This window comes from Rhinolophus sinicus, chromosome 2 (assembly GCF_057876585.1).
Source record: "Rhinolophus sinicus isolate RSI-liver-muscle chromosome 2, RSI-T2T, whole genome shotgun sequence".
Taxonomy (NCBI): domain Eukaryota; kingdom Metazoa; phylum Chordata; class Mammalia; order Chiroptera; family Rhinolophidae; genus Rhinolophus; species Rhinolophus sinicus.
The window spans coordinates 124,575,946-124,595,010 of record NC_142502.1 but is presented as its reverse complement, the minus strand read 5'-3'; the positions used below and the strand labels follow the sequence as shown (position 1 = coordinate 124,595,010).

At 36.9% G+C, this 19,065-nt stretch overlaps 1 protein-coding gene across 3 annotated transcripts in view; it reads right to left on the bottom strand.

The window, feature by feature from the left end:
• Positions 1–19,065, bottom strand: part of MGAT4A (alpha-1,3-mannosyl-glycoprotein 4-beta-N-acetylglucosaminyltransferase A) — a 95,813-nt gene that overhangs the window by 36,250 nt on the left and 40,498 nt on the right. For all 3 annotated transcript variants that reach the window (XM_074332346.2, XM_074332347.2, XM_019753866.3), the window contains exon 5: positions 13,179–13,312. In XM_074332346.2, coding sequence (XP_074188447.1) covers positions 13,179–13,312 — 134 coding nt within the window. The remainder of the gene's footprint in view (positions 1–13,178; positions 13,313–19,065) is intronic.

Below are 19,065 nucleotides of genomic sequence, written 5' to 3'. Positions count from 1 at the left end.
CCATTAATCCCCTTCAAAATACTCCCTCTCGCTTTGAACACTTATTCCATCGTTCTTGACACTTTTCTGAAGCAGTTCTGGAAGTCCTCTTTCATGAGTGTCTTTAGTTGTGCTGTCGTGACCGCCTCAATGTCCTGAATCATTTTGCCTTTGGGAAGAGCCAGAAGTCGCACGGTGCCAGATCCAGTGAATAAGGTGGATGAGGACACACTGTAATGTTTTTATTTGACAGAAATTGCCATATACCAGAAGCAATGTGGGACACAGAGCGTTGTCATAATGGAAGATGATTCATGGCACACTTTAAAACACACATTCTCTCAAATGTAGCTCATACCCGACTAACTGCACCAAATAAGTTGAAACTTGTCAGACACTGTGACTAAGGTTCGACATACCGCTTCCCATATTGAAGATCCCTGCTTTTCCATTGGATGGCACTTGGCAGATGTATTTATTGTATGTTTTGATCACAACAAGGTGTTACACATCGCTTCTGGAACTTCTGGCAATTTACGTCAAACAAAACCATTAAGGTGCATCCTCATCCACCTTATTCACTGGATCTGGCACCGTATGACTTCTGTCTCTTTCCCAAAGTCAAAATGACCATGAAAGGTAAACGTTTTGAATCAATTCAGGACACTGAGGCAGCCATGACAGAGCAACTAAAGACACTCACGAAAGAGGACTTCCAGAACTGCTTCAGAAAAGTGGCAAGAACAATGGGGTAAGTGTGTTCGAAGCGAGAGGAAGTATTTTGTGGGGGATAAATGGTAATGTGTATTATACTGTAATAAATTTTTCAAATTTAAACATTCACCGTATTGTTTGATCACACCTTGTATAAAGAACAGCGTAAGAAGATTAAAAATAGGTTTAAATAAGCCACTAATATTGACAATTCACCAATATATACTCATACACATAACAATTCACCAATATATATACTTGGCTTAAGAATCAATTTTACCAGTAGTGTACAAATTAAATGATAGGTATAAGTAAATTCCAATCTTTGTTATTTTAATTCAATAATTATGAAGTCCCATTTGAAAAGAAATATATCTTTGTGAAACATCATGGTATTCAGAAAACTGCAGCAAAGTCAATTGCTTTCAGAGAAACTTTCAATTAAAATCAATCAATATATGAAATGACATAGTTTCTGAATGTGCTATAGTGGTTGTGTTCTGTAACACTGCAAAGGGAAGATGTATGAAATAGAAATCTGAGTTAAAAGATACTTTTAAAAATAAATTATTGAAATTTATTTCTAATGGTCCAAAGAATAAAACAGAAAGCTAGAGGCAAGCTCCTATGACAGAAAAATAAATGTTGTAAATATTAGAGACCTGAAGCTGCTATAAAACAGTTACCCAGAGGAAAAGGAGAAAGAAATTTCAAGCACCAGATCAAAGGAACATACAGAATTAAAAGAACTAAATTTTAAATACCTTGAAGGAAAGTAAAAATTGGTTTTAAAAAAGGTCCTCTATATGTAAATTTACTGTCTTCCTTCTTGTCATTTCATTCCACAAATACTTACTCGGTGCCTATACCATAATAAGCTGGGGAATATATACACAAACATACCAGGGGTGCCAAAAAAATGTATACATTTTAAGAAAGGAAAAAATTGTATTAAAATTGTAATGAATGATGCTAGCATTCATTTGATTAATACCATCTTTTGAACGAACGTCATACTACACATCGTAACCAAAATTCAACTTTGAAAAGTAATAGATAACATCTCTTAAAATGTGTACACTTTTTTGGTACCCCCGTATATACATATCATATCCATATTGTCAAGTCCTGAGTATAGATTAGTAAATAAAATAGACAAGATCTCTCCTTTGCGGAATTTAAAACTAGTGGAAGATGCAGTCCATAAAAAAATAATAAATAAATATATACTGGGGGTGCCAAAAAAATGTATACGCATGGATTGTATTCATCTGTTATCAGTATATATTATTACAATTTTAATACAATTCTTTCCTTTCTTAAAATGTGTATACATTTTTTTGGTACCGTATGTATGTGTGTGTGTGTGTGTGTATGAATGTTTATTAAGTGCTATAAAAATAGTATGCCATAAAAGAGAAAAACAGAGATGACCTATTTAAACAGGATAGTCAAAGAAAGTCTTTCTGAAGATTTGACATTTAATCCTAAATCTGATACATACTTCTATTCAAATCTACAAAAAGAAACAGAAAACACTAAAATGAATACTAAGGTTAACTAGTGTGTTAATTAAGGCTTTGCCTCTGACCAGAGGCAGGGCACATGCAAGATAATGCACTAGAATACATCATACCATAAAAATTCCCATTTTTGATGTACTTTAAGGGTATAAAATGCTATTAATTTGTAAATATATTACATATGTACAAATTGGGAACACATGATCAATGGGACGCTGAGCAAGAAAGCTTAGATGGCACTGCTGTACTGTACGAGTCCTGGTGAGACAGAAAGGTTGAAACAGCCAAACAAGTCATAAGGTGATCTCTGGAAAGAGGCCATAAAAATAAGATGATAACCACCACCTTTTATGGTTACCTCCTAAATAACTTGTCATGACTTTATATCATTAGGTGGACAGCGTTCAAGTCTTCTCTCGATCCTTACTCATTTTCTTTCTACCTGTTCTATGAAGTACTGAAAGAAATGACACTTGGAATCTTAAAGACTTGCTTAGGACTCAGAAGCCCACTGGATAAAAACAAAAGGTTTACTCCCCCAGCACGTTAAAGATGTTGTTCTAGTTTCTCTGGCTTGCGTAATTTCTCACAAGAATCTACAGTATTCTTATCTTTCTTTTTCTGTACATAAGGTGTCTTTCTGTACATAAGGTGTCTTTTCTTTGGCTTCTTTTAAGATCTCATTATCTCTGGTTTGCAGCAATTTGATTATGACATACTTTAGAGCGGCTTCCTTTTTTTTTTTTTAAAGATTTTTATTGGGGAAGGGAAACAGGACATTATTGGGGAACAGTGTGTACTTCCAGGTCTTTTTCCAAGTCAAGTTGTCCTTTCAATCTTAGCTGTGGAGGGCGCAGCTCAGCTCCAGGTCCAGTTGCTGTTGTTAGTTGCAGGAGGCACAGCCCACCATCCCTTGCGGGAGTCGAACTGGCAACCTTGTGGTTAAGAGCCCCCCGGCCCATGTGGGAATCTAACCGGCAGCCTTCAGCGTTAGGAGCATGGAGCTCCAACCGCCTGAGCCACTGGGCCAGCTCTAGAGTGGCTTCCTTTGTGACTATTCTTCCTAGGATTTGTTGGGCTTCTTGAGTCTACGGGTTCATACTTTTCTTCAAATATGGAAAAGTATCAGCCATTATTCTCCTTACCTTTTGGAAGTCCAATTCGTACATGGTAGACCAGTTAACATTATCCCATAGGCCACTAAGGCACTTTTCTTTATTTTTTAAGTCTTTTGCTCTATGTATTTAATTTTGGATAGATTCTATTGTTATTCGTTAAGTTCACTGACCTTTTCTGCTATGTCCCATCTGTTAAGACCTTGCCGTGAATTTTTAATTTTCATTGCTTTATGTTCCAGTTGATTCTTTTACATGTCTTCCATTATATTCCTCATTATATTGTTTAAGTCCTTGAAAATGATTATAACGGTTGTTTTATTGTCCTTATCTGCCAGTTCTATCACCTCTGTCACTTACAGATTTGTTTCTATTGGCTAAATTTTCTTCTAGTTATAGGTTACATTATTTTTGCTCCTTGGCATGCTAACAAATGTTTATATGATACTGAACATTATAAATCCTACATTGTTGAGTGTCTTGATTTTGTTGTCTTCTTTTAAAAAGTGCTGAGCCTTACTCCAGTAGGCAGTTATCTGTGGATCAGTCGATCCCTTCCAGGCCTCTTTTTCAGCTTTGCTCTGCTGGGTCTAGAATAACCACTTCAAGGATAGTTGAGCTCTAATACGAAGGTGCTGACCCCTCTGGAGACCCACTGAACACCCTAGGTAATTACCAAGGATGCGCCATTCTGGCTGCTCAACCCCATCCTCTATGAGCAATGGCAACTGTTCAGCTTATAGCCCCTGAACATTCTTTTCCCAGACTTGTGGAATTTCATCCTGTGTATATGTGGCCCTAAACAACAAAGGTTCAAAGGCACCACCATCATTTTCTGTGTAGCACGCTCCTTTCTGGAATTCTGTTCTGCAATTTCCAGATGCTCTCTTTGGGAATGCCCTTCCTGCACTGTAATCTGGAATTACAGTGGGCAGAAAGTTGGGGCAATCGAGCTGCCCATTGCGTTCATCTCTCTCTCAGGGAATCACATCCGGCACAGTCTGCTGGCAATGTCTGAGAACAACTGAACTATTATTTTGCCCAGCTTTCTACTTGCTTATAGCAGGAAGGTAAATCTAGTCCTCATTACCTCCATCATGGTGGGAGCAAGTGTCACTTTACAGAATAAGGAACCAATGAGAATTCCAGAAAGATAATGTGCACAGGTGACAAATCAAAAGAACCAAAAGGACAGGCATGTGCAAGAATGGGGTTGGCTCATAACAAAGTTTATTTCCCTAGGGTCCAAGGAAAAGCTGCTCTTACCTACTTAATACTTGGTTTTATGATACTTTAATTTAATGCAAATGTACGAAAAAGGCTAACAAATACCACAATTAGCTTTGCTAGTTTCTAAAATGGTCAAGCTGTTGAAAGACAAGAGTAAGAAAGAAGTTAAAAGGACAGATGAAGGGAAAAAAACAAAAAAGACTTCTTCATTTCCAATATATCCACCAGAGACTTTCTTCCTTTCCTTTTCCTAAGTAACGTATTGATGCTATAGCAATATTGCTCAAATGTTTTTCATCAGAACCCATTCAGTTCAAAATATGTTCATAATTTGACTACTTCTCACCTCCTCCATGATCAACCTAGTTCAAGCCTGTTGGATTATTACAATAGTTTTCTAAGTAATCTCCTTGCTTCTGCACTTTCCAAAGCAACCAGCATGATCCTTTTAAAAGGTAAGTCATGTTATTTTTGCCAAAAAATGCATAACTGCAATCTCATCATGAGAAAATATCAGGCAGATCCAATTGAGACAGTCTACAAAATAACTTACTAGTATTCATTAAAAGTGTCCAAGTTCATGAAAGACAAGAAAAAACTGAAAAACTGTCATGGATTGGAAGAAAAGAAGTCAGAATAACTAAATACAATGTGGTATTTTGAACTGGATGCTGAAACAGAAAAGTGACCTGAGTTGGAAAAACAGGGAATTTGAATAAAGTCCATAGTTAAGCTAATAATATTATACCAATGTTAAGTTCCTGGTTTTGAGCATTTTATTATGGTCACATAAGTTAATATTAGAGCAAGCTGAATGAAGGGAATATTCTGTATTATTTTTGCAACTTTTCTGTAAATCTAAAATGATTTCAAAATAATGATTTAAAGTGTCTTAAAGAAAAAAAGCTAAGTCAAGTGTCTTCTCTATTCAAAACCCGCAAATAGTGTTACATCTTAATTAGAGCAGCAGTTGGCAAAGTGGAACCGCTGCCTGTTTTCGTAAAGTAAAACTTTATTTGGACACAACCCCACTCATTCATTTACACAGTGTCTATGGTTGTTTGGGGGCTACAACAACAGAGATAAATAGTTGCAACAGAGATTGCACAGCTTTCAAAGCCTAAAATATTTGTCATGTGGCCCTATACAAAAAACTCTGCGAGTCCCGATTTAGAGTCAAAGCAAAGTTCTTACAATGGCCTGTAGTGTCCTATGTGATCTGGCCCGCCCCATTCCTTCTCTGTCTCCTACTACTGACCCTCTCACCTTTTCTGCTCCAGCCACACTGGCCTCTCCTTGCTGTTTCACAAATGTGCCAAGCAACACTAGCCTCAGGGCCTTTGCACATGTTATTCCTCTGCTTAGATTGTTCAACTCTTGCATCCTTCAGGTCTTTGTGTGACCTCTTAATAAACCGTCCCCTGGCAACCCTGTACTCTCTTTCCTATCTACTCTGATTTATTCTCTACAGTACTCACTACCGTCTAACATACTATGTATTAGTTTTTTTATCTGTCCTCTAGAGGCTTTGTTTTATTCAATGATATGCCTAGTGCTTACCACTGTTTCAGTAAATATCTATTGAATTACAAGCAAATTTTATGGGATAGCTCTCTTTCACTCACAAACTCTCTCTCTCTCTCTCTCTCTCTCTCTCTCTCTTTCATCCCAATTGGCATTTGTATGATTTATAACCAACACATAAATAAACATCTTAAAATCTAACTGCTGAAAACTTAGGGGCCTTAATACTACTGATGTACCAATACAGTAATCTTTAATTAAAAATCAAGAATAGAAACAACTAACCAGACAAGTTAGTTGTCTGGTTAGTGTTGTTCAAGTCTATAGAACCTTGAACAACACTAGCAACCAACTTAACCTAACAGACATCTATACAACACTCCTCTCAACAACAGCAGAATCCATTCTTTTTAAGCACACACAGAACTTTGTCCTGGATAAGTTCCATATACTAGTCAATAAACAAGTACAGTAGCGTCCCCCGCAACCTGCACATCCTCCCCCCCCAACCGCTTATCCATGGTTTCACTTACCCATAGTCAACTGCAGTCTGAAAATATTAAATGGAAAATTCCAGAAATAAACAATTCATAAGTTTTAAACTACATGCCATTCTGAGTAGTGTATGAAATCTCCCGCCGTCCCCCTCCATCGTACCTGGGATATGAATCATCCCTTTGTCCCACGTATCCACACTGTATATGCTACCTACCCATTAGTTACTTAGCTGTCTTCGTTATCAGATTGACTATCACAGTATTAGTGTTTGTGTTCAAGCAACCCTTATTTTACCTAATAATGGCCCCAACGCATAAGAGTAGTAATGCTGGCTATTCAGATGTTCCAAAGAGAAGCCATAAAGTGCTTCCTTTAAGTGAAAAGGTATGTATATATAGGAAAAACATAGTATATGTAGGGTTCACTGCTATCTGGAGTTTCATTCCCGGGGGGTCTTGGAACGTATCTCCCGCAGCTAAGGGAGCACTACTGTACGGATCAATTGAAAGGGTCTGAAATCACACAAAGTCTGTTCTCTGACTATAATGGAGTTGAATTAAAAATCAAACAACAGAAGGAAATTGGGGTAAATCTAGAAGTAGGTAAAAATTAAAAAACACATTTCTAAATAAACTATGGGTAAAAGAAATAATCACAAGTCAGAAAGTATTTTGACCTGAGTGAAAATAAAAACTTGACATATCAAAATGTTTGGGATTCAGCTAAAGTGGTGCTTAGAGGGAAATTTATAGCTTTAAATTGCCTAGATTAGGAAAAAAAAAACACCCCTCCAGCCAATAATCTAAGCATTCATGTTAAAAATCTAGAAAAAGAAGAGCAAGTCAAACTAAAAGTAAGCAGAAGGAAGGAAATAATAAAGAGTGAAAATTAATGAAACAGAAAACAGAAAAATTATAAAGTCAATAAAACCGAAAGTTGGTTCTTTGAAAAGATCAAATAATATTAAAAAGGGGGGGAGGTGAAAAGAATAAGTGGTTCAAATTTCCAGTTATAAAATAAATCATGGGATATGATGTACAGCACAGGGAATATAGTCAATAATATTGTAATAACATTGTACGGTATCACATAGTTACTAGACTTATCATGGTGATCACTTCTTTAGGTATATAAGTGTCGAGTAACTATGATGTACCCCTGAAACTAATATAACATTGTATGTTAGCTTTATTTTAATAAATCGTTTTTTAAAAAAGAAAAGATCAAAGAATAATATCAACTGAATAGCGTCACAGGGAGTTACTTTACCTGGTGGCCAGCCAGCTAGAACTGAAAGAGCCAAAAGGTCTTGGAGGGGAGGAAATGAGGAAGGGAAAAGAAAAAAACAGGGGGTGAGGGGTAGGAATAATGAAGACAAGAGACTGGTATTTAATACTATGACAAACTGTACTACCACTACTGCATTCTTAAGCCATATACATGTAGAACTAGTAAGTATTTACTAAAAACATAAATATTTATTTAAAAATTGACAAAGGTATTGAAAAATATTACTACTATGTAATGATAGACTCCAAATTAAGGGCACAATCTACTGTCTAATGTATTTTTTAAAAGATTTTTCATCTCCTCTAGTACTTTTCTCATTGTAATGCTTCAATAAATACTTGTTCAACAAGTGAAAGAGTACTTAGAATGAAATCTATACTTTTGCCTTTATTAAAAAAGAAGACTAACAGGTAATTGGGAGCTGGCGAAAACACAACTATAGAGAAGGCTAACATTTATTTCTGAGACTACTGTACTCCTTAGGTGCTATGGGGGGGTAAAAAAGTTCCAAAGCATTCAGACAACTGAACCGTGGCTGAAAGCACATTAAACTGTCTAATTAGAAAAGACTAAAACACTTATGCAGCGTTCACCCAGGAACACAGCATTGAAATTATACACAATCAATGAGAATCAGATACACACCTACGGAATGCAGCTAACAATGCTCAGAAGAAAACCAGTATTAATTCTATATTAACAAAAAGAAATAATGAAAATAAATCAATTTAGTATCTTGGACAAGATGTTTGTAAAGTATAAAATGGAACTAACAAAAGCAGAAAAAATTAATAATGTTAAAAGCCAACATTAATGAATTAGGGGGAAAAAAGAGAGAAATAATAAACCCAAAAGATGGTTTTGGGAATAATAAATAAAAACAGGTCTCCTAGCTTATTATTTTGGAATAAATAAAAACATAAATAATAACCAATCAAAAAGGGAGAGGGGTACAAATACACACATGTACACGAAGAAATCAAGGGAAAAGAACCACAAAAAGAACAATAGTCTATGTTGCTCCACTCTGTATAAAGCAAATTTTAAAACTTGGATAAAATGGACAATTTTCTAAGGAAATATTTTATCAAAAGTGACAAGAAACATAAATAGCTCTTTATATTCTAATGTAAAAAGTTAATATTATACCATCTATATATAAATAGAAAGAAAAAAAACATGTCCACATATATACCCATTAAATATCTCTGAATGGGTACAACGACCATTAACAATTGTTGCCCGTTGAAAGGAAAATCAGTGGCCACAGGACAGCACTAAAAGGGAAACTCTTCAAGGTTTATGACACACATGTTTATAATTTTTAAGGCATGTGATCATACTACCTGTCCAAAACATTAACTTAAGTAAATAGGCAACAATGTTTCCTAGTAAATAAAATATGTAATAGAAAATAAAAATAAAAATAAACAAAACCCCACAGCAATTTGATCAATTCTCTCTGGTTATTCAATTTCTGTATTCATTTATAAATGTAACTACTTTGCAAATTTCTGCCCATAGGCCAGCTAACTTTAAAAAAAGAATTTTAAAATGGCATAGTAAGGGCCTCAGGTACTCTGACCATAAAACACAAACTAAAATGTGTACATTAGTAAAATCAGAAAACTAAATAAAAAAGAAAACTGTTTTAATGCTATATGCTAAACATTATGAACTGGAAATTCTCTAAACTCGGTTTTTCAGAGATTGCCTTAGGTGCTTTTCCAACATGATAAATTTGTTATTTCATTATAGAATCTTAACTTGAATTCTTCAGTTTGGAATGTGTCTAAGCAAATTACAGAGACAATGTGAATAATTAGAAAGATAAAAAAGGTATATCTAAAATTCTCTTTCCAAATTCTCAGCAATCTTTTTGGTGATCATCAACAGAATCCAGTTGCTATGATTTAGGCAATGTGCTGCCTGAAACCTGCCTCAAACACTCATTTTGTCTTTTTCTTTCACTTGGAATAGTATTTAGCCACCAACCCCTGGGCATCCCTGTTGATTGCCTGTTCCGTTTAGGTGGCAGTTATATCACAACTGAGGTACTTTTGAACAAGATACAACCTGCATCAGTCAGGATCTTACTTGCAACCAACAGAAACTGACTCTGGCAGAATAGTCAGGAAAGCAACGCACTGAAAGATGATGGGTAAAACTCATAGAACCTCCCGTAAGGCTGAGGAACGAGGCTAGGAAGGTGGCAGAAATTAGGCTGGACCACAGTCAAAAATCACAGAACGCTCCCAATCCACAGCTTGCAAAGCCCTTACCATCAGTCCTCAATGCCTGTGGACCCTGCCCCTGCGGCCCCTGGAAAGACGACACCACCACCGTGATCACCACTGTCTATCGGACTGTCCACATCCTTACTTCTTTAGAAAAATATTTCTTCTATATATACCTTCTTAGTTTTTGTTACTGGCATATGAAAACATAAATTGATCTTATATCCAGCCACTTTGATAAATTCCCATTATTTCTAATATAATTTGTATTGGTTTATTCCTTTGGGTTTTCTGTGTCTTCTCAAAACAATGAAGCTCCACTCAATGTCCAGGCTAAGAATATGCAAGTGACCAAGCCCATGTCACATGCTTGAACTAGTAAGCAAACAATCTGACATTTTTAGTTTCCATAGTGGGAGAGAGGCACTTCTTGTCATCAAAATTCATAAAATAGGGGTTTCTCCAAATATAAGAATGGGACAGAAGAAAGAACTTTTGCTACAATCCAGAGTACAATGTAGAAAAATGTTTATCAGAAATGATCATGAATGATAGAATTAAGATAAATAATGATGTAAGAAATACTACAATAAATAGCATAAAACATATAACATAAAAAACAAGGAGGCATGCAGACAACAAAGGATCATTAGAATACTAAAACTATAATTAGATTCTAAGGCAAACACAAAAATGATACAATCTTAAAATGTGAACACCACACTTTGATCATCTCATGGAAGCTTCAGAACAACTGGAATTCACTCCTCTCAAGTCCCTCTGCAGTTCCAGAATGGAGTTAATGAACTTTCAAATAATGTATCAGCAGGCAACTGTCCAAAACCTTGCATGTTCTATAATATAAATGTCTCATCATATATGACCAACATACCCCCAAGGAAGAAATCACCAGAAAGGAACAAATAACAAAACTACATCTAATAAGGGGCCGCTGGTTGGCTCAGTTGGTTAGAGTGCAGTGCTCATAATACCAAGGTCAACGGTTCGATTCCCACATGGACCAGGGAGCCATGCCCTCCATAACTAGATTGGGAAACAACGACTTGACTTGGAGCTGAGCTGCACCCTCCACAACTAGATAGGAAAACGATGACTTGACTTGGAGCTGATGAGTCCTGGAAAAACACAATGTTCCCAAATATTCCTCAATATAAAAAAAAACCAATTAAAAAAATCACTGTCACATTTAAAAGTTACAAATAAAAAATGAGCAAAGGTTATAAAAATAATTATAAACACAAATGGTCAACAAAACCCTGTAAGCCAATATTTAATCCCACTCAGTAAAGAAATCCAAGTTAGACAAATGCAAATGTATTATTTTTTACCCATCAAACTGACAAAGAAGTTTAAAGACTGCTATTAACTAGCAGACCACAGGGCAACGGGCTCTCTCCCAGATGCTGGAAGAATAAACTGGCTCCAGTCCTGCAGGGTACTGTGGCCACGTGTGAACATGTTAATGTTTGTGGACTTGGACCCAGCAATTCCACGCTTAGGAATTGAGCCCACCTCAGTAACCATACAAAGGACACCAAACCTCATATATAGTAATGCTCAATGCCACGTTGGAAATAATAGCAAAAACTTGGAAAAAGTCTAAATGTCTATCAATCAGAAATTAATTAAATGTTAAAATCATATAATGGGGGGCCAGCCCGGTGGCTCGGGCGGTTAGAGCTCCGTGATCCTAGCTCCGAGGGCTGCAGGTTTGATTCCCCCATAGGCCAGTGGGCTCTCAACCACAAGGTTGCCAGTTCGATTTCTCAGCTCCTGCAAGGGATGGTGGGCAGTGACCCCTGCAACTAAAAATTGAACATGGCACCTTCAGCTGAGCTGCTGCTGAGCTCCCGGATGGCTCAGTTGGTTGGAGCGTGTCCTCTCAACCACAAGGTTGTCGCAAGGAATGGTGGGCTGCGCCCCCTGCAGCTAGCAATGGCAGCTGGGCCTGGAGCTGGGCTCGCCCTCCACAACTAACACTGAAAGGACAACTTGAAGCTGAACGGCACCCTCCACGGCTGGGATTGGAGGGACAAGAAGTTGACTTGGGAAAAAAAGTCCTGGAAGTACACACTGTTCCCCAGTGGAGTCCTGTTCCCCTTCCCCAATAAAATCATTAAAAAAAAAAAATCATATAATGGAATATTTTATAGCCATAAAAGATGATGCTGTGATATTTACTGAAAAAATGTCCACAATATACATATAATACATATAACAAATCCCTTTATATATATGTGTATAAGCCATAAGAAAAATTTCTTAAGCTATATTTCAGAATATCAATAATAGTTGTATCTACATGAAGAAATAACAGGTAATTTTTCATTACACATTTCTGTAATTGTTTTGAACAGTATGCATGTGTTTACTTTTATATCAAGAAAAACATTAAGAACATTTTCATTTAGAAAGATATGGGAAACACTGAAAAGCTGAGAATCAGTGGGCCAGAACCAGATGATGTTCTAAATCCTTTCACATTCTGAAATTCTATATAATAACTAAGGAAAAAATTATTTCACGATACTTTTTCACTATTTATGAAAAACTTGCCCAAGATTTATTCTTTCCCTAGATCTTCTGAGGAAACTAAAATATAAGAAATATAATATTCCTCATTCACATATTTTGACTTTTTAAATAATGACGGCTGCATCTTGGGAGCACAGAGAAGGGGTGAAGAGAATAAAGAGATGGTAAAACCCCAGCATAGGCTGAACTTTCCTCAGGTTTCAAAACTCTCAAAGAATATCAGTGCAAATCTCCAAATTTAGGTCTTACAGCTGGAAATGCAGACTCACTGTTCTTAAAGATCTATGTATGAATCATATTATCCTATTGAAAACAGATACTATTCATGGGTTATAACTGCAAGAAAGAAGTTAAGGCAAACACAAGTTAGACTTACATTTAACTATCAGCTGAAATATATTACCTAACTTACTCATCACATTTTAAAAAATGTATAAAAGTATATTCAAACATTCAATTATGGTTTCAACTCTTACTGATTATATGATAAAAAGTAACAATTAAATAATTACCTCTCCTATGAAGACTACAATCACACAGTCCAACTTCTCTTCAGGATACAGATTATCAATAAGGGAATGAAGAGTTTCTATGAGGTAAGATTTAACTTCTCTCTTCACTGTGGGAATTCCCATTACTATCGAAACTGAAACAAAATAATAATAAAGATTTTACAAAGACAATATAAACAAACAGCACTACTTCAAAAATATTATACTCTCTCAAACTGATAAAAAAATTGAGGGATCAAAACATACATTTCACACAAAAAATAATCAACGGATATAAAGACATACCCATAATACTGTAATTCTTTTCCACATGGTTTAGCCATAAGAAATAATGTGAAAGAACCAATAAAAATAAAAGACATGAAACCTCACATTAAAATCGAATGACTGGATGGGCGGCTGGTTGCGTCAGTTGGCGCAGTGCTCATAACACCAAGGTCACCGATTCGATTCCCACACAGGCCAGTAAGCTGTGCCCTCCATAACTAGATTGAAAACAACGACTTGTCTTGGAGCTGAGCTGCGCCCTCTACAACTACGGTGTTTCCCCGAAAATCAGACCCAGCCAGACAATCAGCTCTAATGTGCCTTTTGGAGCAAAAATTAATATAAGACCTGGTCTTATTTTACTATAATGTAAGACCGGGTATAATATAAAATTAAAATAATAATAATATAATATAATATAATATAATATAATATAATATAATATAATATAATATAATATAATATAATAATAAATATAATAAAATATAATAAAAGACGATATAAATATAATACCGGGTCTTATATTAATTTTTGCTCCAAAAAATGCATTAAAGCTGATTGTCCGGCTAGGTCTTATTTTCAGGGAAACAGGGTAGGTAGAAAACAACAACTTGACTTGGAACTGATGGGCCCTGGAGAAACAAACTGTTCCCCAATATTCCCCAATAAAATTTAAAAAAATTTTTTTCCTCTACTGGGATATAATTTAAAAAAAAAAAAGAAACAGAAATAGCAAGAACATTGGTATATATACACAATGGAATACTTTTCTGCCATAAGGAAAGATGAAATAGTGCCATTTGCGACAACATCGATGGATCTTGAGAATATTATGCTAAGTGAAGTAAGTCAAACAGAAAAATTTGACTGTATTTCACTGATATGTGGGATTTCACTGATATGTTTTCACTGAAAACAACAAAGGAACAAGACAAAGAAACAAAAACTCATAGATACAGACAATAGTTTAGTGGTTACCAGAGGGTAAGGGGAGAGGGGGGATAGTAGATGAGGGTAAAAGGGATCAAATATATTGTGATAGAAGGAGAACTGACTCTGGGTGGTGAACACACAATGTGATACATAGATGATGTATTACAGAATTTTACACTTGAAACCTATGTAACTTTACTAACAATTGTGAGGAGAAGGGGGAGAGAGAGAGAGAGGGAGGGAGGGGGGGGAGAGGGAGAGAGAGAGAGAGAGAGAGAGAGAGAGAGAGAGAGAGAGAGAGAGAGAGAGAGAGAAAGAAGAAGAAGGAAAGGAAAGGAAAGGAAAGGAAAGGAAAGGAAAGGAAAGGAAAGGAAAGGAAAGGAAAGGAAAGGAAAGGAAAGGAAAGGAAAGGAAAGGAAAGGAAAGCAAAGCAAAGCAAAGGAAAGCAAAGGAAAGCAAAGCAAAGCAAAGCAAAGCAAAGGAAAGCAAAGGAAAGCAAAGGAAAGCAAAGGAAAGCAAAGGAAAGCAAAGGAAAGCAAAGGGCAAGCAAGAATAGAATGTATCTAAAGCAGCATGAGCCTAGATTCAGAGACTTAGTTAGGGGTCAGATCACATTAAACCTTAAATTTAGTTTTAATTCTGAATGCAAGAGAAAAAGCCATTGTAAAGTTGTAAGCAGAGGAGGGACATTATCCAATCGTAACTTTAAAAGTTTACCAAATGTTGTGGAGAACAGACACAAACGTTTTAAGAGTAAAAGCATTTTGGGGAAATCAGGAAGTTACTGCAGTAATTAAAGGAAAAGATGGTTTGAATTCGGGTGTTTGAAGGTGGAGATTAGTGGATGGATTTTGGGACACATTTTGGAGACCCTCTCTGATGGGGCTCAAGACTGGGAGAGACACGAGAAAAGACGGACTGAAGGGTGACTTACGTGGATGGGGGATCTTTTACTGAGAACAACACACATGAGAGGGAAAGGGCTCCATATCAAAATTTCTGTTTGACCATGTTATTCTGGGATGCCTAGGGACAGGATGAGTTTCCTTGGAAGCAAATTTCCATATACTTTAACCTACCTCAGAATTTAAATTTAAAAATATTTTAAATATTAAGAACACAGAATAAAAGTGTAACATCTTCCTAAGAAACGTTAACTGATATGGAGTCCAAAGATTTTGTTTCTGGAAAAGCAAAATATATGCTGACCCAGAGCACGCAAACACAATTGGCATAAAGTTATAATGCAAACTCTCCATTCCCTACCACAGTCTTGGGTTGTTTTGTTTCTGTTTTGTTTTGAATTTAGATGGAATTATTTTCCGCCAGATACATAGTTTTGAAGTTGAAATTTAAATCTTTAGTTTAAAACAAAGTACTCAAGGACTCCAAAAGCACTAAAAATGAAAGCACCAATTTCAGCTAAATTCACAGAATTAGAGTACCCATGCTTGAGGAACTTCACTAAATTACCATAAAAAAGACAATGCTTCTTGCCTGTGGGTGGGCTCAAGGCAACATTGCACTTCCTGGTCCCCTTAGGGTTGGGGAGCGTGGGGAGGGGATGTGACTAACAACAAACAATGAGTCAGGAACTGTAGTGTGAAACCCTTCATAGCGGTCTTTTCTCCTCAGCAGAGCAGCCAGTAACACTGAAGATGGGGACTGCTCTGCCAGCCTGGATCTGAGTGATCAGTGGTGTCCAAAGCCCCCTCCAACCCCGATGGACATGTACCTGAGCAAAAAAGTAAATAAATAAGCCTATTTTATTTACACCACTGAGATTTGAGGGCCTGCCCCTTCTACGGCTTACTATCTAGATAATGCATGTATTCTAAGGGATTAGAGTACAGAATAAATACATCAGCAACATCAACAATATGGCCATATCACCCTTTTACAGAGGAGCAAGGTGGACCAAGGAGCCACACAGAAATAGAGCCAAGGGGGAGGTTGGACTAATTTGTTCCACTGACTGTCCAATATTTCCTATTCCAGTAATAACTGCATTTATAACATGTCCATCACGTACCCGATGATCCAAAATGCAATCTAAGGCAGGTAAGGCTGCTGCCTCCTGCTGTTTATAATTTGACAGCGCTATCAACTGTTACTGGGTCAGTTTTCTACAACTTTCCTGGGAAGTTTTCAAACGCTAGTATTCATTTCCTTTAAAATCAAGAAAAACTTAGGAACACTCTTAATTTGGCATTCTCAATCTTCAATTACTAGTCTACCTTCAGTTATAGCTGAATTATTTTCCTTTTTCAATATTCATTGCTAGTCAAGTATTTTTAGCCTATCATGCTTCCTATGATTTGCTATTAGTCATTTATTCCCCATTTCTTCCCTTATATTCCATGGTAATATATTTCCCTCTCCCGTCTAGTTGTACCTTCTCTGCCTTCATTGGCTTCATCTTTCCCTCTCCTGAAAATTAACTGCCGGAGAACCTTCAAGGCTCAGTCTTATGTCCTGGGTGATCTCATCCTTCTCTGTATTGTCAAAAACCAGTTACTTGCAAATGATGACTCATAAAATTAAATCTAACTCAGATCTCTCCTTCAGTCCCAGATCTCAATATCCAACTGCCTATACTCCGCTATGATACATTAAAATCACCTCCGTCCTTCACAGATTCAAATTTAATTTTGATCTTGTCTTGCAAACCAATGCTGCAACACGTGTTGTACTGTCCTTTATCTCCGTGAATAGCACCCACCGCCCACCCAGTTACATGATCCAGAAACCTAGGACTTATCCTTAACTACTCCCTCTACCTCAGTCCACAAAACCAGTTCATCACTATGTCCTCCCATACATGTCCCCATACATTCCAAACAACTCTGAAATCGTCACCTTCTTTCCGCCTCTACTAGTATCAGCACTACCTGGTCCACGCCACCTCTCAAGTGGGTCACTGCAACAGCCTCTTACCGGGTCCTTCCACATCTCCTTTCTTCCCACATCCTCAATGCTGCTTCTCACTACGTCAACAGTGAGCTTTGCAAAATTAAATCTTATAAAATCATTCTAAATAAGTCCTGCTTAAAACCCTTCGGTGGCTTCTTTCTACTCTTAAAAGCCCAAATCCTATCAATGGTCTGCAAGGTTCTGCATGGGCGGGCCTCATACACCTCCAGCCTCATCTTGTTCCATGCTCCCCCTACACTTCATCTACGGAACATTCTGTGCCCCCTTCCATCACGGTTTTTTGTGGTGCTCTTCTCATCTTCTGGAATAATCTTTTCTCCCATGTAGGCAGAATAATGTCCCCCACCCCAAGATGTCTATGCCCTAATTCCTGGAACTTGGGAATATATTACCGTACATGGCAAAGGGGGCTTTGCAGATTTGATGAAGAATCTTGAGCTGGGAAGATTATCCTGGATTACCCAGGTGAACCTAATGTGCTAACAAGTTCTTATGAGAGAAAGTCAGGAGAGTCAGAATGAGAGGAAATGGGACAATGGAAGCAAGAAAGTCAAGCGTCAGGGAGAGATTTGAGAATGCTATATTTTGAAAATGAAGGAAGGGGCCACAAACTAATGCAGGTAACCTCTAGAAGCTGGAAAAGGCAAGGAAATGGTCTCTCACCTAAAACTTCCAGAAGGAACACACCCATCAACACACTGATTTCAGGACTTCTGACTCCCCAAATAATAATAAACTTCTGTTGTTTTAAGTAACTGGGTTTGTGGTAATTTGTTATAGCAGAAATAAGAAGCAAATACACCCATATGTATAGTTCTTCAGCAGTGAACTACATATTCTACTGATCTCAGGTCAAATGTATTTTTTAAGTCTTGCCCATAATCCTTAATTAAGTCAAATATCCCTTTCATACATTTGCAAAGCATTCTTTATATCACCAATTAAAGTTGTAAGTGTACCATTATTGATATATTTGATTATTTGACTAATACATTCCCCTTTGAATTGAAGCTCCACAAGACTGGGAACCATGTCTAATTTTGTGTACCTAAGTACCCGGCTAAGTAGTACCTGGCTAAGCGCTCCTGGAGTTTTTACTTCAGCAAATACTTTAAAAACGGCCTGCTTTCCTCTACCAATCAGTAATGCCATTTTGGCAGGTAACCTTTGGAGGGGCTTTGCTTAGCCATCCTGCTCAGCACTCAATGGGCCCTTAATCTGAAAACCTGTGTGATTCTTCAACTCAAAAAAATTTTCTTCTATTATGTAGTTGATTACTTCCCCTCTTCACTCTCTTTGTTCTTTCCTTCTGAAGTTCCTATTATTAGATGGATGTTAGAACTTATATCTGCCTTCAACTCTTTGTGCCTTTTATGCTGCGTTCTGGAAGAACTACACAGCTCAATCTCTCTGATCACTAATTTGATCTTCAGCTGTGTCTACTTTGCTAATCAGTCCATTTATGTAGAAACTGTAAACATAATCATTGAAATACAAACACAAAGATTTCTAACTAACCCTTTTATAATAGTTATGAGTTATCCTCTCTCATCCCTCTAAAAATATGTTTTCTTTTTCAATTATACTGTGCTTGCTGCGCCAATTCCATTTTCTTGAGTATGAAGTTATTCATGATGTTGGTTTGGTAACCCTGGTTGTACAAGGTGCCCTTTTACCCATGTGTGTCTCCTGTGGCTATTTGTTGCAACCTGCCTCTGCAAATTTTATGGGAACATGTGGATATGGTTTGGGA